This window comes from Diabrotica virgifera, chromosome 1 (assembly GCF_917563875.1).
Source record: "Diabrotica virgifera virgifera chromosome 1, PGI_DIABVI_V3a".
NCBI lineage: Eukaryota > Metazoa > Arthropoda > Insecta > Coleoptera > Chrysomelidae > Diabrotica > Diabrotica virgifera.
In genome coordinates, this window is record NC_065443.1 from 287,941,424 (window position 1) to 287,963,065 (window position 21,642).

The 21,642-nt window shown below is 33.9% G+C and overlaps 1 protein-coding gene across 1 annotated transcript in view; it reads right to left on the reverse strand.

The window, feature by feature from the left end:
* Positions 1-21,313, reverse strand: part of LOC114324284 (thioester-containing protein 1 allele R1) — a 59,783-nt gene extending 38,470 nt beyond the window's left edge. Inside the window, exons 1-2 of the mRNA XM_028272085.2 lie at positions 21,056-21,313; positions 728-920 (exon numbers count right to left, since the gene is read on the reverse strand). Coding sequence (XP_028127886.1) covers positions 728-920; positions 21,056-21,111 — 249 coding nt within the window. The 5' untranslated portion in view covers positions 21,112-21,313. The remainder of the gene's footprint in view (positions 1-727; positions 921-21,055) is intronic.
* Positions 21,314-21,642: the final 329 nt, after the last annotated feature.

Below are 21,642 nucleotides of genomic sequence, written 5' to 3' on the forward strand. Positions count from 1 at the left end.
ACTAAACTCACCCCCTCTTTCTCCAGCCGGCGGGTCTGGAACCGCACTTAGCGTGCATATCTGACCCGCCGACCTTACTCTTAACTCCCCTCTGGCACTCTTCGCGTGCATTCCATGAGTTTGGCGGCCTCCTAGCCTCCTCCCCGCAAGAGCCTCACGCCAGACCGGCCGGTGAAGCGACCGTCCAGCGCAACCCTCCCGCGGGTAGGGCGACCGGGATGCCCCCCCTCACGATGGAACTAGCAAAACAGAACCAGTTGGTAATTACGAACAACGCCAAACATTCTTACTTTCATCAATGCATTCATTCAATACACACATTCATTAAAAATCTCAGACTTAAAACAAGGAGGCAGTTGGCGTAGGTTGGATGTAAAAGGTCCTCCCCCGCCAGCTGCCCCAGGACAGACACGGGTAGAACAAGGAAAACATAAATCAAAACAGAAACAAAACGAGAAACACAAGAGGCACTCAGCCTGAGTAGAAGGTAAAAGTCCCCTACTGAATGCCTCTTGAGACATGCACCACAGTTAAATAAGATTATAATAAAAACGGTAAAATATTATATAAATAAAATTGATAAATAAATAAATAGATCGATAAAACATAATAAATAATATAAAATAAGGGCAGTCAGCGTAGATTGGATGTAAAGGTTCCTCCCCCGCTGACTGCCTTGCATGACACAAATGTAATTATCTAAATGAGGCTTAGAATTTTATTTTACCTTCAGTTCGCATATTCTGGTGCTATACGGTGGTATGACCACTTGGTCTTGGCTGAACAATGGCGTTCCGTTGTAAGATGCTCCTTGGAGCACTGCTGTAATAGAAGTTGGTTGAGATGTAGCTTGGACGCTGATGGCACAATGGTAATCTGTGTTTGGTTTGATGATTCTTGGACCAATAACGTTAAAATACCTAGAAAAGAAAATATATTTATCATTTCGTCCATGTTGTTAACTAGTAAATACTATTAGTATTTCGTTTTGTTGTAATATTTAACATGAGGAGAGTCGTGTGATGCCGTGAGTTAATCCAGGAATATTTCTAATATCACATGAATTTTTATAATATCATGTAATCTATTTATTACTTTAAAACAACTTAACAGCTTTTACCCATATATCTTGGTGGCTCAAAACATATAATGTGACCTGTGATAAACACTGATGATGGAATATTACTTCCAAAAACGTTCTGTTGTGATGTAGCCCTTTTGGGGATTTTAACTATACCTTTTCTTCTTCTTCAGGTGCCATCTCCGCTACGGAGGTTGGCAATCATTATAGGTATTTTAATTTTTGAGGCAGTAGCTCTAAATAGTCGTTTTGAGCTGCATCCAAACCATTCTCGCAGGTACTTCAGCCATGACATTCATCTTCTTCCGATTCTTCTTCTGCCATCTATCTTTCCTTGCATTATGAGTCGCAGGATGCCATACTTCTCGCCCCGCATCACATGTTCGAGATACTGTAGTTTTCTTTCTTTAATTGTAAGTTCAACTTCCTTCTCTTCCTTGGGATACCTTTATATACCTTTTACAAATAGGAATTTTACTATTTTTTGTGATTTATGGTATACAGCCAGATACAAGAATTTATTTTCCTTGTGTATTTAAAAAAATGTGACATTACAAAGCAATGGCCACAAAAGACTGCAGCTATTAATACACTTTTGTATTAAACAATAATATGAGCGTTTCTTGTTATACGAGTATAATTCTCTATAGTAAAACCAACATCATCGAAAACCAACGAAAATTTTTTCCCATGGTATAGTTTTATGAAGCATTCAACCGCGAGTTTTCACGAAGAATTTCTTCATTCAGGTTCAATGACTGCTACGAATTTTGTCATATAAACTTACACTTTCACGTAACAATGAGTAAGTAAAAGTAGAAGAATCTGACGGCAACTTTAAGTCTACTTTAAGTGCTTGATTGATACTTAAATCTTATAAAAAACTTAAGGAAATTATTGTTTAATTTTAGAAATGTTTGATAGTATTTCAAGAAAAACACAAAGAAAAATTATACAGAAAAAGTTAATCTTGGAGCAAAAAAGTTAAGAAATCAAAGAATATATCTAACCAAGAAGGAAACAAGCGAAAATTTAACGATAAAGAAAACCTGGAATATTTCGCAAATGAAAGTTTTTAAAAGAATTTTATCTACTCTATGTCATATTATGTATAAGTTTTTAGTTTGTGAAAACTGTCATTATAGATAGCAGTGCGTGAAGGGTTTAAAGTGTGCGTGAAGTAACAATGTATTTTAAATGGGATTTACATTTTCGCACTGTTTTTTGGCACACTTTCATATAATCAAATATCCCGTTGTCATGCTGATGATATAATGAGCAATAAATTACAACAAAAGTTTTGACGGTTTTGTGGTTTGAAAGAAGTTAGAATTTTTAAATGTCAAAGTTCTAAAAATTGTAGAACAGAAATGAAAACCAGTGACGAAGTGTTACAGTTTTTTTATTTGTTTATCGTAGATAAAATATTGTATGAAACTGTGCGTCAAGTAGGTACTTTTTGCGAACTTACGCGATGTATAACACTCGCTCCACTGTCGCTCGTGCTCTAAACATCGCGTGCGTTCGCAAAAAGCATACTTCACAAACTGTTTCATAAATAACTATAATACATCCTATAAAATTCACGGATGTACATGAAATGAACTTTTCAGATCAGCCGTCTCTAAAGTCCGAAAAGCTATGATGATTGCCGACCTCCGTCGCGGAGATGGCACGTAGATAAAATTCAAACAAAATAACGTTCAGCGGTAAAACAAGTGAAATTATTTCAGGATTCAGAAGAGAATTTTTGAGATTTTTGATCAATGCAGTTTTTTTGGTTAGGGGCCATACCAGTGTTTCTTTTAAACAAATTTTTATACACATTAATAGCTTTGTCATTTTGGCTGCTTTTCTTTCTTTCATACCTACTTTCTTCTTCCTTCTAATACTTCTGCCTCAACATCATCAAAACCTGAGATTCTTACAGTTAGATATTTTGTGATATCGTGAAATATACTAACATGTCTGAGGTAGGTAGATTATGTAATGCGGATGGAATAAACTGAAGATAAGAAGAGAAATAGTGCATGGCCGAGAAATGCGATAGAGGGATGACTGGAGAGAAATTCTTGAGGAGGCTAGGACCCGCACAGTGTTGTAAATCGAGAATAATGATGATGATGATGAGATTTGTTTCAAAATTACTCCATAATATACTTCGAGTTGGCATCTAAAAGCACGTATCCACTATGTTGGTGCTCCGCGGTCCTACAACTGCTCCACATAGTGGATATGTTAACGCCCCCTCGGAGCAACAGTGCGTGCTCCGCCTCGGTGTTCCAATCGGTGTCGGTTTATATGTAGAGGAGCCGCCGTATCGATTGGAGCAGTTGCAAGGAGCACGGAGCACCATCATAATGGATACGTGCCTTAAGAGGTATATGTGTTTTAGAGGCGGAAATCATCATCAAAGATTTGGATATGCTCTTAAATTGGTGTAAAACCGTTGCTCGTTGTCGTTCCTGCTCTATCAGCTTGTACATCGCACAAAGTGTTTATCTTATTTTTTTCAAAGACGAAGCAAGTTTTCAATCCTAATAGTAAATTAATAATATTGAAAAATATTAAAAATCACTAAAAGATTTTTAAATTGAAAACTTATTGGTACATTTTCATGGTAACACCTCCAAGACTTCTATAATTTGCAAGTCATATGGATGCTGCAGTGAAGACGAAAGGGAAGGAATTCTACTCCTTGCAATTCACATCCCCCGTCTGCAGCCGGCAAAGTTCCAACTGAAAAATGCACCTGGTTACTCTACGGAGTAATACGAAAAATAAAATAAAAATGTGTACCATTTTTATTCGGTTGCAATGCGAAGGCAAACCAATTTTACTTTTTAATTAGAATACTCCTTCCTCCGTATTCTAATTAAAAAGTAAGATTGGTTTGCCTTCGCATTGCAACCGAATAAAAATGGTACACATTTTTATTTTATTTTTCGTATTACTCCGTAGAGTAACCAGGTGCATTTTTCAGTTGGAACTTTGCCGGCTGCAGACGGGGGATGTGAATTGCAAGGAGTAGAATTCCTTCCCTTTCGTCTTCACTGCAGCATCCATATGACTTGCAAATTATAGAAGTCTTGGAGGTGTTACCATGAAAATGTACCAATAAGTTTTCAATTTAAAAATCTTTTAGTGATTTTTAATATTTTTCAATATTATTAATTTACTATTAGGATTGAAAACTTGCTTCGTCTTTCAATTGCCAGATGGCGCTTGCCACCTATTATCATCACTTTGGTTGCGATGTGTGGGAAAACCTCTCGATGCAATTTAGTTGGAGTATGGAGAACAGTGCCTACGTTTCTTCTGATGAAGCTCCAATAAGAGCAGAAAATCGCGGTTAAAGGAACTGGACTGCACTCCGTATTCTAATTAAAAAGTAAGATTGGTTTGCCTTCGCATTGCAACCGAATAAAAATGGTACACATTTTTATTTTATTTTTTTCAATTGTAATTCTTTATTTTTTCACATATTTTTATTATTTCATCTATGAAGATATTGGGTAAAAGAGGGTTCCATGCGTTTTCATACCGTTGATCAATAAGTATATCGATTTCACATCATCAGATATCCAAAAATTTCTTTTTATTTGGTATATTACTGTTATTTTATATAAGAACTGGTATTTCTTGTAATTTTATTCATTTATAAAATAATTTTTTTTGTGCATATGTTGTGAAACCTGTTTCAGAAATAGTCGTTTTATTTTTAATATTTCACTATTGGAAAGAACTGGAATTTTAATTAATTGGCATATTTTAAATATCAGCACCGATAATGTGTGTTTGAGTATGATATAGACATATAGAGGATATAGACGGAGAGCTAGAGCCGAAAAATCATCGTCATAAGTAATATGGAGTTTTTTATGTGAAATGTGTCCATTGTATATTGAAAATTATGACCCCTTTCAGGCTGACACCTCAGTGGATACAGGAAGTAGCAATAAGGGATGAAAGGGGAAAGTTAGTGCAGTCATTAAAGGTTTTCACCTCCTATTTTGTTAAACCTCCATCGACTTGCATGAAAATTGGTGACTAGTTAGAGCATACCTCAATAAATAAAACTGATTTGGTGCCACCTCGCACTTTTACCCTGGTAGTGGATACCACCCCTTCTTCCTGGGGTTGAAAACTATTTTATTAAAAATAACGTCACAAATCGATAGAGGGACGAGTTCTACGTAAAATTTGTTATATTATATTATTAAAATAAATCAATACTTTTTGAGTAATTAAAGATCAAAGATTTGTCTATTTAATAGCACATGCTTGAAGTTACGGATGATAAAAAGAACATATTAATTAATTGTATGTTAGTAAAATATTATTTTTATATTATTTCGATATTTAATTGAATTTTTTCTATCAATATAAACTGAATATATTCAGAAACTGGAGGTGTCCAATAATGGGTACATTTGACATATTCGAATACACTTTTGCTAAATTTATAATATCTAAATAATATAAAAATAATATTTTAGTAACATACAAGTAATTAATATGTTCTTTTTATTATCCGTAACTTCACGCATGTGCTCTTAAACAGATAAATCTTTTATCTTTAATAACTCAAAAAGTATTGATTTATTTTAATAACATGATATAACAAATTTTACTTAAAATTTGTCCCTCTGTCGATTTGTGGGGTTATTTTTAATAAAATAGTTTTCACCCCCGAGAAGGGGTGGTATCTACCCCCAGGGCAAGAGTGCAAGTTGGCACCAAATCAGTTTTATTTCTTGAGGTATGCTCTAACTAGTCACCAATTTTCAAGCAAATCGATGGAGGTTTAACAAAACAGGAGGTGAAAACCTTTAATGACTACACTAACTTTCCCCTTTCATCCCTTATTGCTACTTCCTGTATCCACTGAGGTGTCAGCCTGAAAGGGGTCATAATTATCAATATAGAATAGACATATTTCACACGCCAAACTCCATAGTACTTATGACGATGATTTTTCGGCTCTAGCTCTTAGACTAATAGTAGTCAAGCTTGTTATGTACAGACGGGGAACTAGGTATACTTACCTACTATAATAATAATACATTATAAGTATTACACATCTCAAATTAGTTCAGAGAAATAAGGAAAAAAATATCCTGTTGGTGACACAACCCGCTCCAGGCCGAACCCACATTTTTTGAGTAGTATGTACATCTATTATAGTCCGTTCCTTAAAGGTAAAATATTGCAAAACCTCTAATTTTTAAACAACCGCTTGGATTGACATGAAATTTGGCATACACATAGCTAACAAGTCAAAGAAAAAAAGTGATATTGTGCCGATATGTGCTTTTGACCTGGGGGTGGTTTTCACCCCCTCTTGGGGGTGAAAAAATATTCGTCCAGATAAAGTCAGGAAATGGATAAACTGGCTAATTTTAAGTAACTTTTGTTCTATAGAGTTTTTTCACTAAGTCAATACTTTTCGAGTTATTTGGCAGTGAATATTAGGTAGGATCGAAAAAAACGTTTTTTCGAATTTGATAATGGCCCGGGTGGCAAAAGTTGCCATTCATAAAAGTAAGTTTTTTGCCAAAAAATTTTTTTTTTAAATCAACCCCTTCAGGTGCCCCAACCCCCTAAAAAAAAGTTTTTTTTTTGGAAAAATTTTTCGATACGGACCTACGTGTAAACTCTTCTTGAATGTTTAAAAAGTGTGTGTTCAAAAATTGGAGGCACTCGGAACATTTTTGGAGGTGCCCCAGTTACGTAAAGAAATATGTGTTTTTATTTATTTTGATTTTCAAATATATTTTGGTTACTTTTCACATTATTTCGTTTTATTCAAGTTAATTAAATTTCTATAGTTAAAAATATTATAATAGTTGCTTTTGTTTCAGATACCAAACAAAGTAAAATGAGCGCAAGAACACCTACCAGGAAAACCACCCTTTGTCCTATCTTTGCAACCCTTGCCGAGATGTCCCAGCTAAGACTTCCCACGAATGCGGATATAATTCGACACTACTTGTTTGTCAGGAATGAGAAAAAAGGCATCATGGCAGGCAAAGATCCATCAGCTTCAATAATAGCAACAGAAACTGCAAACACTCTAGTGAACATCTGGAAGAAGTCATCGGTTCCAACAATTACTTTTAAAAAGTTACTGAGAAAGTAAAAAAATTGAATACTGACTATAGGACTCTACTCAAACCATATAAGGGCAGGCAGCAATCTGAAAGCTACACAAAGAAGCTTACAGATTTAAAACTTAGCTGGGAGGAAACTCTCTTTGATATTGCTAGTTGTAAATGTAAAGACCTCAACGATTGCCATTGCTCCAAAGAGAAGAAGATTCCAGCAAAAGAAAGGGAATTTGTAATAGATCAGCGAACTACCAGAAACCTAGTCATATGATCAATTGATGTAGCATCATCCAGGAAATTAGCAAAAAGAAACCAAATAATGATGGAACGATCTCAAGAACATGAAGAACAATTTGAAAAACGCCCAAAATTAAAGTCTAGAGATACTGCATCTGAGCCAGGAGACTCTGAGAATGAGACTAGGACTGATCCTGGAAAGTTGTCTGACTCTGATCCCCAGCCCTGTTGTTCTTCCACATCTGAAAACGTTACAAATTTGCAAATGAGGGTAAATCTCACAGCTTTTGCTAGGGAGTGCGATCGTTACGGTGTTTCAGACAGAAGCGCTGCATCACTTTCTTCCGCTCTGTTACAAGATTTGGGCATCATTAATGAACAGGACACTTCCAAAATAATAGATCGAAATAAAGTTCGTCGGGAAAGGGAAAAGCACAGAAAATAATTGCAAAATGAGAACATGGAGGTAGTAGAAGCATTATATTTTGATGGACGGAAGGATAAATCCCTGACACAAACTAAGAAGGGCGATAAGTATTACTATAGTATCATCACAGAGGAACATATATCCTTGGTAAAAGAGCCAGGTTCCATTTACCTCGGCCATTTAGCCGTATCGTCTGGATCAGCTGTCGTCATCAAAGATGCAATATTGGATTTCTTTAATAGAAAAGAAGTGTCGACTGAATCGTTAATAGCAGTTTAATGTGATGGCACCAATGTCAACACAGGGACAAACGCAGGAATAATAAGACTACTAGAAATTGTCCTAAATCGCCCTCTTCAGTGGTTTATTTGCATGTTACATCTAAACGAACTTCCGTTACGCCACCTTTTAATCCAACTTGATGGTGTTACTCAAGGTCCGAAAGCTTTCTCTGGTGCCATTGGAAAATCAATACAAGCTTGTGAAACCCTCCCTTTAGTCAGATTCTCTAAAATTGTGAGTAACACTATTCCTGATTTAGATAGAAAGATTTTGAGTACTGATCAGCAATATTTGTATGATATGTTGCATGCAGTATCATCTGGAGAATGCAGCGAAGACCTTGCGAGGATTAAACCAGGACCAGTCGTACATTCAAGATGGGTGACAACGGCGAGTAGAATCCTTCGGTTATATGTCGCATCGGAGCATCCCTCCGAAAATCTGGTACACTTAGCTAAATTTATCATGAAAGTATATGGTCCATTATGGTTCAGTATCAAATGTAAGCCATTGTGTACTGAAGGTCCACGACATTTGTGGAGATTGATTGCATATTCAAGATATATGCCGACTGATTTAAGGAAGATAGTAGATGGGGTAATACAAAGGAATGGCTATTTTGGCCACTCAGAGAACCTGCTTCTAGCGATGTTGGCAGATACCAGAGAGCACATCCACAAGTTAGCCTGCCGCAGAATAATTGCTTCTAGAAAAGAGAACAAATATTCAACATGTGTCAGACAATTTCGCGTACCTCCTTTAAACATGCAGGCAGAGGATTATACAGATATAATTTACTGGTATGAAACAGATAGGTCAGAACCACCAATAATAAAGCACGTCTCCGACGAGGACCTGGAAAGTTTTGTATCTGGTCAAGAAACTGCAGCACCCTTTCTAGATTTGTCCAAGTTCCTCTGCCACACTCAGGCCACTGAAAGATGTGTACATTTAATTACAGAGGCATCGTCTAAAGTTTGTGGAGAGGAAAAACGAGATGGTTTCATAAAATCTCGAATCGAGTCCAGGAAGCTAATGAAATCATTTAATTCTAAGTCAGAATTTAAGTTTAAATAACCTTTTGTTCCTTTTAATAATAATATACGTTATAAGTTAAATATTTGTTAATAATAACATAATTTTTGTAAATCGGTACACGTTCCTTTTAAGGTAAATACGTTTTGGCAGCTTAAGTGTTTTGTTGAATTGTTAGTTTTATTTTTCTTACCTACATTATTGTTCCTACACTCACTTTTAATATTTAATATTACCTTATAGAAATGTAACGAGTCGTATTACCGTCAATAAATGTATTATTTCGTTAATTTGTTTAGATTTCAGCTAAAATTGTATTATCTACATGAAATAGGATTTTTTTATTTTACGTTAGGTCTTTGGGGCACCTCCAAAAATGTTCCGAGAGCCTCCAAATTTTGAACACAGACTTTTTAAACATTCAAGAAGAGTTTACATATAGGGCCGTATCGAAAAATTTTACCAAAAAAAAAATTTTTTTTAGGAGGTTGGGGCACCTGAAGGGGTTGATGTAAAAAAAAAATTTTTTTGGCAAAAAACTTGCTTTTATGAATGGCAACTTTTGCCACAAGGGCCATTATCAAATTCGAAAAAAAGTTTTTTTCGATCCATCCTAGTGAATATGTTCATTTTTTCAACAAAATAACCACGCTTTTAGACGGTTTTTCGCAAATAACTCAAATAGTAAGTATTTTGTAGAAAAAAAATTCTTAGCAAAAATATAGCCTGCAAAAAATTTAAAAAATGGTGTATACATCACGTCTCTACACCTAGTAGAAGCAGAGTTATAGCTAATGGAAAATAGGTTCATATTTGTCAAATTCCAAATGGAATACTTTAACGTGAAATAACCAGAAATTAAGCACATTTCGGGGAAAACTCATTAAAACTTATTGAAAGTGTTTAAAAAAAGCTTCATTTTTGTTTTATAAAAAAAATTTCTAGCATCAAAATTAAAAAAGTTACGCTCAATATAAAGTTAGCCCCTTTTGGTTTTGGTAAAAAAATCGAGAAAATCACCCCCTAATTAGTATCTTAAATGAACTTAATCGTTACGACTTCACAAGTTTCTTGACTCGTGTATATATTGTTTATATGATCTGTAAGTTTCATCGGTTCAAAGTCCTTACTATTGAAAGGGCTGTAGTTAAAAGGGGTTGAACGAGTCACTGATCACGAATGTATGCAAATTTAGAAACACCAAATCTTAATGAATTTTTGTCTAACAGAAACACAAAAAAATACATGATATTCAGAAAAGCAAATCTGACTTTTTTTGTTTTTCGAGATTTTTGGTATCTCTAACAATTTTTAAGTTATTTTGAAAAAAAGCATATTTTCAAAATTTTAATTTTTAAAAATTTTACCTTGAAACCAAATTTTTTCAAAAATAATAAGCACTTTGAATCGATGGAAACTTACAGATCATATAAACACAACATAAGTAAAATAATTTGTGGAGCGGTAACGATTAATTTCATTTAAGTTGCTAATTAGAGGTTGGTCTTCCTGATTTTTTTTTTGCAAAAACAAAAGGGACCAGCTTTAGTTTGAGCGTAACTTGCTGAAATTTAATGCTAGAAACTTTTTGTAAAAACAGAAATAAAGCTTTTTTTAAACACTTTAAAAAAGCAATAATAGATTTTCCCCAAAAAGTGCTTAACTTTTTGGATATTTCACGTCGAAATATCCTATTTGAAGTTTGGTGAATATGAATCTATTTTTCATTGGCTATAACTCTGGTTATACGAGATCCAGAGACCTAACACGTACATCATTTTTTTTACTTTTTTATAAGCTATATTTTTGCTAAGAACGTTTTTTCGACAAAATACTTACTTTTTAAGTTATTTGCGAAAAACCGTCTAAAAATGTGGTTATTTTGTTGAAAAATGAACATATTCACTTGCAAATAACTCGAAAAGTGTTGACTTGGCGAAAAAGCTCTATAGAACAAAAGTTACTTAAAATTAGTCAGTTTACCCATTTCCGGACTTATTTTGGACATATATTTTTTAACCCCCAAGAGGGGGTGAAAGTCACCCCCAGGGCAAAAGCACACATCGGCACAATATCACTTTTTTCTTTGACATGTAAGCTATAAGTATGCCAAATTTCCTGTCAATCCAAGCGGTTCTTTAAAATTTAGAGCAAAAACCGTGAAAGAATGGACTATTATAATAATCTATAATATGTTTCCTGCAGCCGATTTTGATGATATACATAATACACAAACGAAGATCAAAAAACGGTAAATTTTCGCTTTTTTCGTCTATTACCAAAAATTTAAACATTTTAAACAAATTTGAGAATAAGAAACTCATAAATCGTATAAAAAAACTTTAATGTGCCGTTCGCTAAATATCTCTATCCTTATTGCTTGCTTAGAAAATTGCAAAATAAGTAATAAATTTTGAGTTTTTATAAATATTCATAACTTATGTAAAAATTAACTTATAAATAAAATTAACTTTCTTAATACACGGAATTCTGAGACTTCTGATATAGCATACTTCCGGTTGATAATAACCGAAATACAGGGTGTCAAAGTTAAACTTTTATTTTATTTATTTCTGAATATTTCCTGACAGGCATGGGACAACAACATGAAATTTGGTAAGTGGTGATGACACTGTACTAAATTATTAACTACTAAATTATTATTACCTACTAAATTATGTTAAACAAACGTTTCTGGCTACTACCAGACGCGTACGACGGGGGAACGTGAATGGTTGACCCTTCCCAAATTCTACGCCACTGGCGGAATTCCTATTTCAGTGCAATTTTTTGATTCTGTAATATTTTCTATTAAAAAAACATACTCATCATTCGTAACGATTAAGCCATTAGTTTTTGAGATATTTGAAGCTAAAAACGAAGGACCATAATACATTAATCAAAATAAGTGTGTCTTTTCATTTTTAACTTCAAATATCTCGAAAACTAATGACTTTATCGTTACGAATGAAAAGTATATTATTCGCATAAAAAGTATTGGAGAATCTAAAAATTATGCTAAAATAGCAGTTTCGTCAGTGGCGTAGAATTTGGGAAGGGTCAACCATACACTTTCCTCTGTCGTACACCTCGTCAACCATACACGTTTAGACATACTGTTTTTTATACCTCGCTACAACTCTGTTCTATTTTAATATTTTTTTTCTGAAATTTTTACAGAATATAACTCTAATATTTCTGAAGACAACGGTGCCTGTTTTAAGCTGTAATTCTTATTTTGATAAAGGTTATGAATTTTTCAAAGGAAAAGGTGCGGATTTGTGCATTGCAAAGTTTAATCGCAAAAGTTGAGTGATTAAATTTAAAATTTAGTATTTTAGTCACGTTTATGTTAAAATAGAGAGTACAAAGAAGTTTTCTGGAAAATTTTAGATCAAAATGTTTTATAGAAAAAAAATAGAGCAACTTTTATTATTGACAATAGAAATCCCCAATATAACGGTTATTTTTCGAGATACTGACCATGGGTGGTGAATGGCTAATTTTGGTCTTAGATTATGTTTTTGACGGTGCTGAAAACGAAAATGAAACTTATTTTAAATTCTAGGTGGGGGAATATTGTCAAAATCGCAATTTTACCATATTTTTTTCTAAGGTTTGTACACGATATGTTGCTCACTTTTCTGAAGACAACGGTATCAGGTTTAAGATGTTAGTCTTATTCTTGTAAAAGTTATGAATTTTTTAAAGTACAAGGTGCAGATTCGTGAATTGCAAAGTTTAATCGCAAAAGTTGAGAGGCAAAATTTATCTTATTAATCACGTTTATGTTAAAACATAGAATGCAAAAAAGTTTTCTGAAATGTTTTAGTTACAAATGTTTAATAGAAAAAAATGGCGCAACTTTTAATATAGTCACTTTTAATATATCACCACCAATGATCAGTATCTCGAAAAATTAGTGTTATTTTGGGGATTTATAACGTAGATGTTAAACGTTGCATCATTTGTTTTCTGTATAAAAATAATACATCCCCAAAATAACACTTATTTTTCGAGATACTGGCCATGGGAGGTGAATGGCTAATTTTGGTCTTTTTTATGTTTTCGATGGTGCTGACAACGAAAAAGAGGTTTATTTTGAATTTTATGTAAGGGAACATTGTCAAAATCGCAATTTTAACCTAAAAATGAAAAAAAAAAGTGAAGTCACGAATTTTTACCTTTAACTCACTACAACTCTGTCCATTTTAATATTTTTTTTCTAAAATTCCTACAGCATGTATTTCTCACTTTTGTGAAGACTATGAAAGTCACTGTAGACTTTCAGTCTTTTCTTTATAAAAGTTATGAGTTTTTAAAAATAAAAGGTGCAGATTCGTGAAATGCAAAGTTAAATCGCAAAAATTAAGTGAAAAAAATTAAAATTTATTTATTTGATTACGTTTATGTTAAACCATAGAGTTCAAAGAAATTTTATAGGGAGTTTTAGGTCTAGCTGTGTTATAGAAAAAATATGGTGCAACTTTTAATTTTAAGAAAAACGTGGTTTAACTTTTTTTATTTTTAGGGCAAAATTGCGATTTTGACGATGTTCTCCCATCTAAAATTTCAAAATAAACTTGATTTTCGTTTTCAGCACCATCAAAAATATAAAGTAAGACCAAAATTAGTCATTCACCACCAATGATCAGTATCTCGAAAAATTAGTGTTATTTTGGGGATTTATAACGTAGATGTTAAACGTTGCATCATTTGTTTTCTATAAAAGCTTTTAATTAAAAACTTTAAAGAAAACTTCTTTGTACTCATGTTTTATTTTTGAATTTGATTTAAAATCTATATTTAAAATTTTGTCAGTCAAATTTTGCGATTAAACTTTGCACTTCACGAATCTGCACCTTGTACTTTAAAATATTCATAACTTTTACTAGAATAAGACTAAAAGCTTAAAGCAGAAACCATTGTCTTCAAAAAAGTGAGTGATATATAGTGTACAAACTTTAGAAAAAAATATTAAAACAGACCAGAGTTGTAGCGTGCTAAACGCAAAAAAACGTGATATATTTATTTTTTATTTTTTGGGTACAATTGCAATTTTGACAATATTCCCACACCTAAAATTTAAAATAAATTTCATTTTCGTTTTCATCACTGCCAAAAACATAATCTAAGACCAAAATTAGCCATTCACCACCTATGGTCAGTATCTCGAAAAATAAGCGTTATATTGGGGATTTCTAACGTCGACATTAAAAGTTACACTATTTTTTTTTCTATAAAACATTTTGATCTAAAACTTACCAGAAAACTTCTTTGTACTCTCTACTTTAACATAAACGTAATTAAGAAGCTAAATTTTAAACTTCGTCACACAACTTTTGCGATAAAACTTTGCAATGCACAAATCCGCACCTTTTTCTTTGAAAAAATTATAACCTTTATCAGGAGTAGAATAAAAGCTTTACCGTGGTCTTCAGAAATGTTAGAGCCATATACTGTAAAAATTTCAGAAAAAAATATTAAAATCGAACAGAGTTGTAGCGAGGTAAACGCAAAAAACGTGATTTCATTTTTTTTTTATTTTTAGGTTAAAATTGCCATTTTGACAATGTTCCCCCACATAAAATTTAAAATAAATCTCATTTTCGTTTTCAACACCCTCGAAAATATAAAGTATGAATAAAATTAGCCATTCACCCCTCCGTGGTCAGTATCTCGAAAACTAAGCGCTTTTTTGAGGGTGTCCCGCTCGTGTATTATTTTTGGATTAGTTTCAATAGTTGTTTGGTCTGAAATTTCCCCCCGTACTTTAGGTGTTCGTTCGATATTCTGTCCTACCCCGGTAATTTTCTATTTTTTTGTTTCACTAATGCTTCACATATTGAATTTTCTCGATATTCAGTTAACGTTAACAAACATTGCAAATTATATTAAAAAACCTTCTCAACATTTTGTTCGTCAATGTTTATTTAATAAACATTCACGAACTAAATCCACACACAATATTTTGAGTGTTGTGAAACAAGACAAAATTGGCAATAGGTAGGTACCTTGCAGGTCTCGCCCACAAACTCACCATCAAATTCAAATATTTCATCGTACGCGTAAAAAAGTCGATTTGGAACCCACGTCCAGGTACCCAACAACATATTTTCGCGTAGGAAGTCTCAGATTCAAGATTTTTTAAGTATGTGTATCTACTGAGTGAAACTGTTTTTATTTGGTCGATTATGTACATAGAAGATATGATGAAATGTAATAAACTACTAGTTGTATAACACATATTTTTTCAATAAAAAGGAGGTTAATAGTTGCAGATATATATACCAAATGAACATAAAATTATTTACTACAGAAGTTCTTCTTCTTGATGTGCCTATCGGTGAGGAATGTTGGCGATCATAATGGCAATCTTTATCTTATCTGCAGTAGCGTGGAAAAACTGCACAGATGTTTTATTGAACCAGGTTCTGAGGTTATTTAACCAGCATGTTCTTCTACTTCCTAGACCTCGCTTTCCAAATATTTTTCCTTGCAGGATGGCTTGTAGCAGGGCATATCTTAATTAATTTCGCATAAGGTGCTCCAAGTATGGTAAACTTTCGAGATTCGATGGTGGTCAGTACCTCCCGGTTCTTCTTCATTCTTATGAGGACCTCCTCATTTGTGACTCGCTCAGTCCAAGGGATCATAAGTATTCTCCGATACAACCACATCTTAAATGCTTCCAATCTTTTGCACATATCTTCGTTCAAAGTCCACGATTCAACACCATATAAAAGGACAAAGAGAAGCAGCACCGCAGCATTCTCACTTTTATACGAAGAGACAGGTTGTGGCTTTTGAAGAAGACCCATCAGTTGAAGGTGGATCTAGTTTTTCCAATGTACACTCTTATCTCCTGGTTATTGGTCCACTCTTCATTTATTATGATTGCCGAGGTAGTTGTAGTGTGTGGATGTAGTTGCAGATTATCATCAGCTTTCTCTTTTTTACGTTATATTGAGTCCAAATTGTTGATAATCACTTGTGGTATCGTCTGAATATCTTAATTCAAGGCTTCTCCAAGGAGTAATATCTAGTTCCTTGCATCTTCGAAACGGATGCTATTAGGATGCCTGGACAAAATAATTTGAGTTTTGGGAAGGGTCGAGAGTAACTCTTTATTTATTGCACCACCTTACGATATTTTTAAGTCAGTTTTGTGCTCTATCGAATAGAGATGGGTATCTCAGTGTTCCATGAGCGATAACTGTGGAGAGGAATGCGGTATCATCAGCATATACCAGAGTAGACTTATGGGGTGGGGGACATCACTATTACAAAGTGTGTATAAAATTGGAGCTAAAATTGAGCCTTAGGGGACTCCAGCTATCGCAGTGAATGGTATAAATTGATTTGCGACTTTGGCACGTATTGTCCGATTGGAGAGATAGGAGTGTATATTTTTTATGAAAGTGGTTGGCAGTCCAGCAAGGTGAAGTTCCTCGATCATACCTTAGTGCCAGACTTGATCGAATGGCTTCTGAAGATCCATGAAAATGCTTATTGCGTATCTCTATCTATCTATAAGCGAGGTTCCTACAGCCTCTACCGCTTCTCGTATTTCGAATGCCATCGTTTTCTGTCCATCCATTCGACTTCTTTGATGGCTCTATCTTTCATTATGTGCCGTAAATTTTCTTCCCAGGCAACTGAAGGCCTTACCCCTTCTCTCGTTTTTTTTGTGGTATATAATTTAAAGCTTTCTTTGGCTATCTATCCTCATTCATTCAACGTGACCATACCATACTAATTGTCTCGTTTCAATTCTATCTACACTGGAATATACAGTATTTGTCTCCTTCTAATATCTTCATTCCTGATATGATCTTTTTTGGATGTACCATAAGCTCTCCTTAGATAGTCCATTTCTACTACTTCTCTTATATTTCTATCTTTTTTCGTGTCAATTTCGTTTTTCGTCTTATACATATCTGTAGACCACAATAGAGAGCTTAGAATGTTTACCGCTTTTTGCCCTGTTGCCTTCTGATTTCGATGTCTCTTTTGGTAGTGTCTTCTTTAGATATTATAGATCCGAGACATTTATATTCTTTACTGTTTTTGTGGTTTTAATTTCTAACTCTGGATCTTCGTCATCATCCCCTATTTTAAGATACATACTTATTCATATTGACATACACCTTCCACCACCTACATATACCTTTGACATACTTATTCATATTGAGCCCCATTTTTTTGCGTATCTATGATGCTCGTTAATGGACTGAGAACTGAGAAATGAAGATGATTGCTTCAATCAAAGCTTTGTGTGGAGTTTTTATCTTTGAATGAGATTTGGGATGATATGATTTATTTCTAGGAGTCTCTCTTGAGGATCTTTTCATAGAGTTCACCTAGATTATTTAGTAGAGATATTGGTCTGTAGGATTCTGTCCTTAGGGATTTCCCTGGTTTGAAAATCATTTCTGTGTTGGCTACCTACCAAGAGTAAGAATGTAGTTCAACATACGGCAAGCATTGATTGTTTTGATAAACAGCGGGATGATACTCTCTGGAAGTTCTGAATTATTTTGAATGTGTGTTTTTTTTTTAATATTTGGTACCTAGAAAATGTTTACATTTTACATTTATTTACGATTAGGTACCTCTATCCGTAACAACAATAGATTAATAAACAATGTATCAATAGATTGGAAACATTTGAAATGTGGACATATCGTAGAATGCTGAGAATCTCCTGGACTGACAGAATAACCAATAAACAAATACTAAGAAGAATAGAGAACAGCAGGGAGATACTGCTGGATTCCATCAAAATAAGAACACTACAATATTTGGGTCATATATAACACGTGGTGACAGATATGAACTCCTAAAATTAATAATGTAGGAAAAGATTCAAGGAAGGCGCGGTATAGGTAGAAGAAAAATGTCCTGGCTGAGAAACCTCACAGAATGGTTTGGATGCAGCTCAATTGAGCTTTTTCGGGCTGTAGTGTCAAAAGTTATAATAGGAATGATGATTGCCAGCCTTAGTCGCGGTGATGGCACGTAAAGAATAATCCGCAACACATACTTGTATTCACATTCACAAAAAACTATCAGGAACTTTCTGAAAGCAGCGCAGAAAACAAAATGTATGTTTAGTCAATATTATATAGATCAAAAGTACTAGAACGCTTAAACAATTATATTTCAGAAGAAAATGTATGTATATTCATATATTGTCACTGTACCTACTCTGATTCATTGTTTATTCTGAATCACTGTATATTTTTAAAACGGACTATTATAGGCGACACATTGCAATATCAAAGACAATAACATACTCAACCCACATCATAACACCTGTATGTTTTTTTAACCAAGTATATATCTAATGGAGAAAAACATAGGTACAATACTTTCGATTAGGTTGCTGATGATTTATATATGTTGTCATTTGTTTGTTTTCCTGGTCTAAGGGCCGCTTGTTCATCTCCCAATTTCATTTCTACTTCTTGCCTTAGCCTCTTCTCTATTATTTTCGTATACATTTTAAAGCATACCGATGACAGACATATCTCTGTAGTTTTCGCAGTTTATATGTTCTCCTTTTTGTATATTGGCACGATGATGTTAGTCTGCCAGTCTTTAGGGATTGCTTGTTTTTGCCCACGCCTCTTTATATATTGTCCATAGCCAGTTTATTCCCTCTTCTCCCATGTATTTTACCATTTTCGCTTCAATTTCATCATCCATCCTGCCTTGCCTATTTTTATGTTTGATATTCCTTCTATTACTTCTTCTCTACTTATTTGGTCTATATCTGTGTTTTCTTGGCCTTCATTTATTACATTGTGTACCTGTATTACTTCGGTATCAAATCTTTACTCATAATATTCTTTCCATACCCTAGCTATTTGTTCTGGGTTTATTTGAATTTGCATTGATCTATCTCTTACTGCATGTATTTCCTTTGGTTTACCACCCTTCATGTGTCGTATTGTCTTCCAAAAGTTTATATTATTTGTTATATATCCTTCTTGTAGTTCTTCTCCAAATTCTTTCCATGATTTTGCTTTTGCTTGTGTGACTGTCTTTTTTACCAATCGTCTCTGCCTGTAGTATTCTTCTTTATCTTCTTCTAATCCCGTTTCGATGTATTTTTTCCATGCCATTTTCTTCTTTATTTCTGTTTTCACTTCTTTATTCCACCACCTTGTCCTTTTCAATTGATTATAACATTTTTTGATTCCACATACTTCAGCTGCTATTTTCTTTAATACTTCCCTGTAAATTTTCCATCTTTCTTCCATTGTCCATGTTTCTTTTTGGCACTCTATATGTCTCAATCTTTTATTGGTTTCCTTCTTGTAAAGTTCTCGCACACGTTCTATCTTTCATTTGTTTACTTTTACTTTCTTGTACTCTTTTCTTTCTACCTCCTCTATTTTTTCATCCTTTAGTTTTGCAGTGACAAGCCTGTGTTGTGTGGACAGCTCCGGCTCTTTTCCCATTAAGATATTTTGCATTTTTTGTTCCAAATTTCTCGTATATACTATATAGTCGATTAAGCTCTTTGCATTTCTCTCTTCAGCCACAAATGTATTTGTCTTCAATGGTTTGTTCACTGCATGTGTTTCCTATTATCAGGTCATTCGTTTGGCAGAATTCTAGCATTTTAATTCCATTTCTCTTTAATGTTTCTTCTCCATATTGTCCAATACATCCTAATCCCCTATTAACGTCCTTACCTACTCTAGAATTCCAATCTCCTAAAATTATTATTTTTTCTCCGGTCGCTCTTAACTTATCTAATGTATATTGGAGTTCGTTGTAGAATTCTATCATAGCCTCTTCTTCACTACCTTCTGTTGGTCCGTATATTTGTATTATCCCTATCTTGTATTTTAGTTCTATTTGGGCTGTATTTATTCTAGATGATACTGCTTCGTAATTTGTTATCCTTGATTCTATTCTTTTATTCACTATTATATACATTTATTTACGATTAGATACCTATATCCGTAGCAATAATAGATTAATAAACAATGTCTCAATAGATTGGAAGCATTTGAAATGTGGACATATCGGTAGAATGCTGAGAATCTCGTGGACTGACAGAATAACCAGTGAAGAAGTACTAAGAAGAATATAGAACAGCAGGGAGAGACTGAATTCCATCAAAATAAGAAAACTACAATATTTGGGTCATATATAACACGTGGTGACAGATATGAACTCCTAAAATTAATAATGTAGGAAAAGATTCAAGAAAGGCGCGGTATAGGTAGAAGAAAAATGTCCTGGCTGAGAAACCTCACAGAATGGTTTGGATGCAGCTCAATTGAACTTTTTCGGGCTGTAGTGTCAAAAGTTATAATAGCAATGATTATTGCCAGCCTTAGTCGCGGAGATGGCACGTAAAGAATAATCCGCAACACACACTTGTATTCACATTGACAAAAAACTATCAGGAACTTTCTGTTGAGCAGCGCAGAAAACAAAATGTAAGTTTAGTCAATATTGTATAGATAAAAAGTACTAGAATGCTTAAACAATCATATTTCAAAAGAAAATGTATGTATAATCATATAATACCTACATTTTCATTGTACCTACACTGATTCATTATTGTTTATTCTGAATCACTGGGTATTTTTAAAACGGACTATTTTAGGCGACACACTGCAATATCAAGGACAATAACATACTCAACCCACATCATAACACCTGTATGTTTTTTTAACCAAGTATAGGTATATCCAATGGAGAAAGATATAGGTACAATACTTTATCACAAACCAAAAAAAGTCTAGGATCTTTGGCGATAGATACTTCAAAAATTGTTTACCGCTTAGTTGCACAGTAAAAAAGCCTGTTTACATAATTATGTAGATGTAGTATACAAATATATGCACACACACTTACCCTTGACTAGAAACAGTTGCGACTAGCAAAAAAAGCGTAAAACTATATAAAATCATCGCAAAAACAATTCACTATTCGATAATTTTAAACTACACACGACTTTACACTAATATATTCGTTCTGGTCGAATAAAAATACGGTTTCACTTGATCTCGATCATATTTTTCGTGTTTTTAATGTGCATTTGTTCCACGACCTCGTGAAACTAGTCATGTATCGCGGAAATAGTTAAATCGTCGACTAATAGGCGAGAGAGGAGAACAAGTGGTCACCGTAGTTGCTTGTCTGCCCACCCGTTGAATTCCCCTACTTTCGCTCCTTCGCGGATTCTGCATCTCTGTTAATTGTTGTTTGTCTTGAGTCGATTAGCGTTTGTTTTATCGTCAAATTACGTAATTTTTACAAAGAGAATTGCATTTTTCGAAAACTAGGTTTAAAGCTAGTTACGTTACCAAAGACGATAATATAAGCTCTCATATAATTCCAATGTAACCGCTTTCAACGGAAAATGCTTTTTTTCTGCAGCCGTCCCGAAAATAAAACTTTCGGAATGATTTACTAAATCGAAAGTAGGTACCATTTTACAC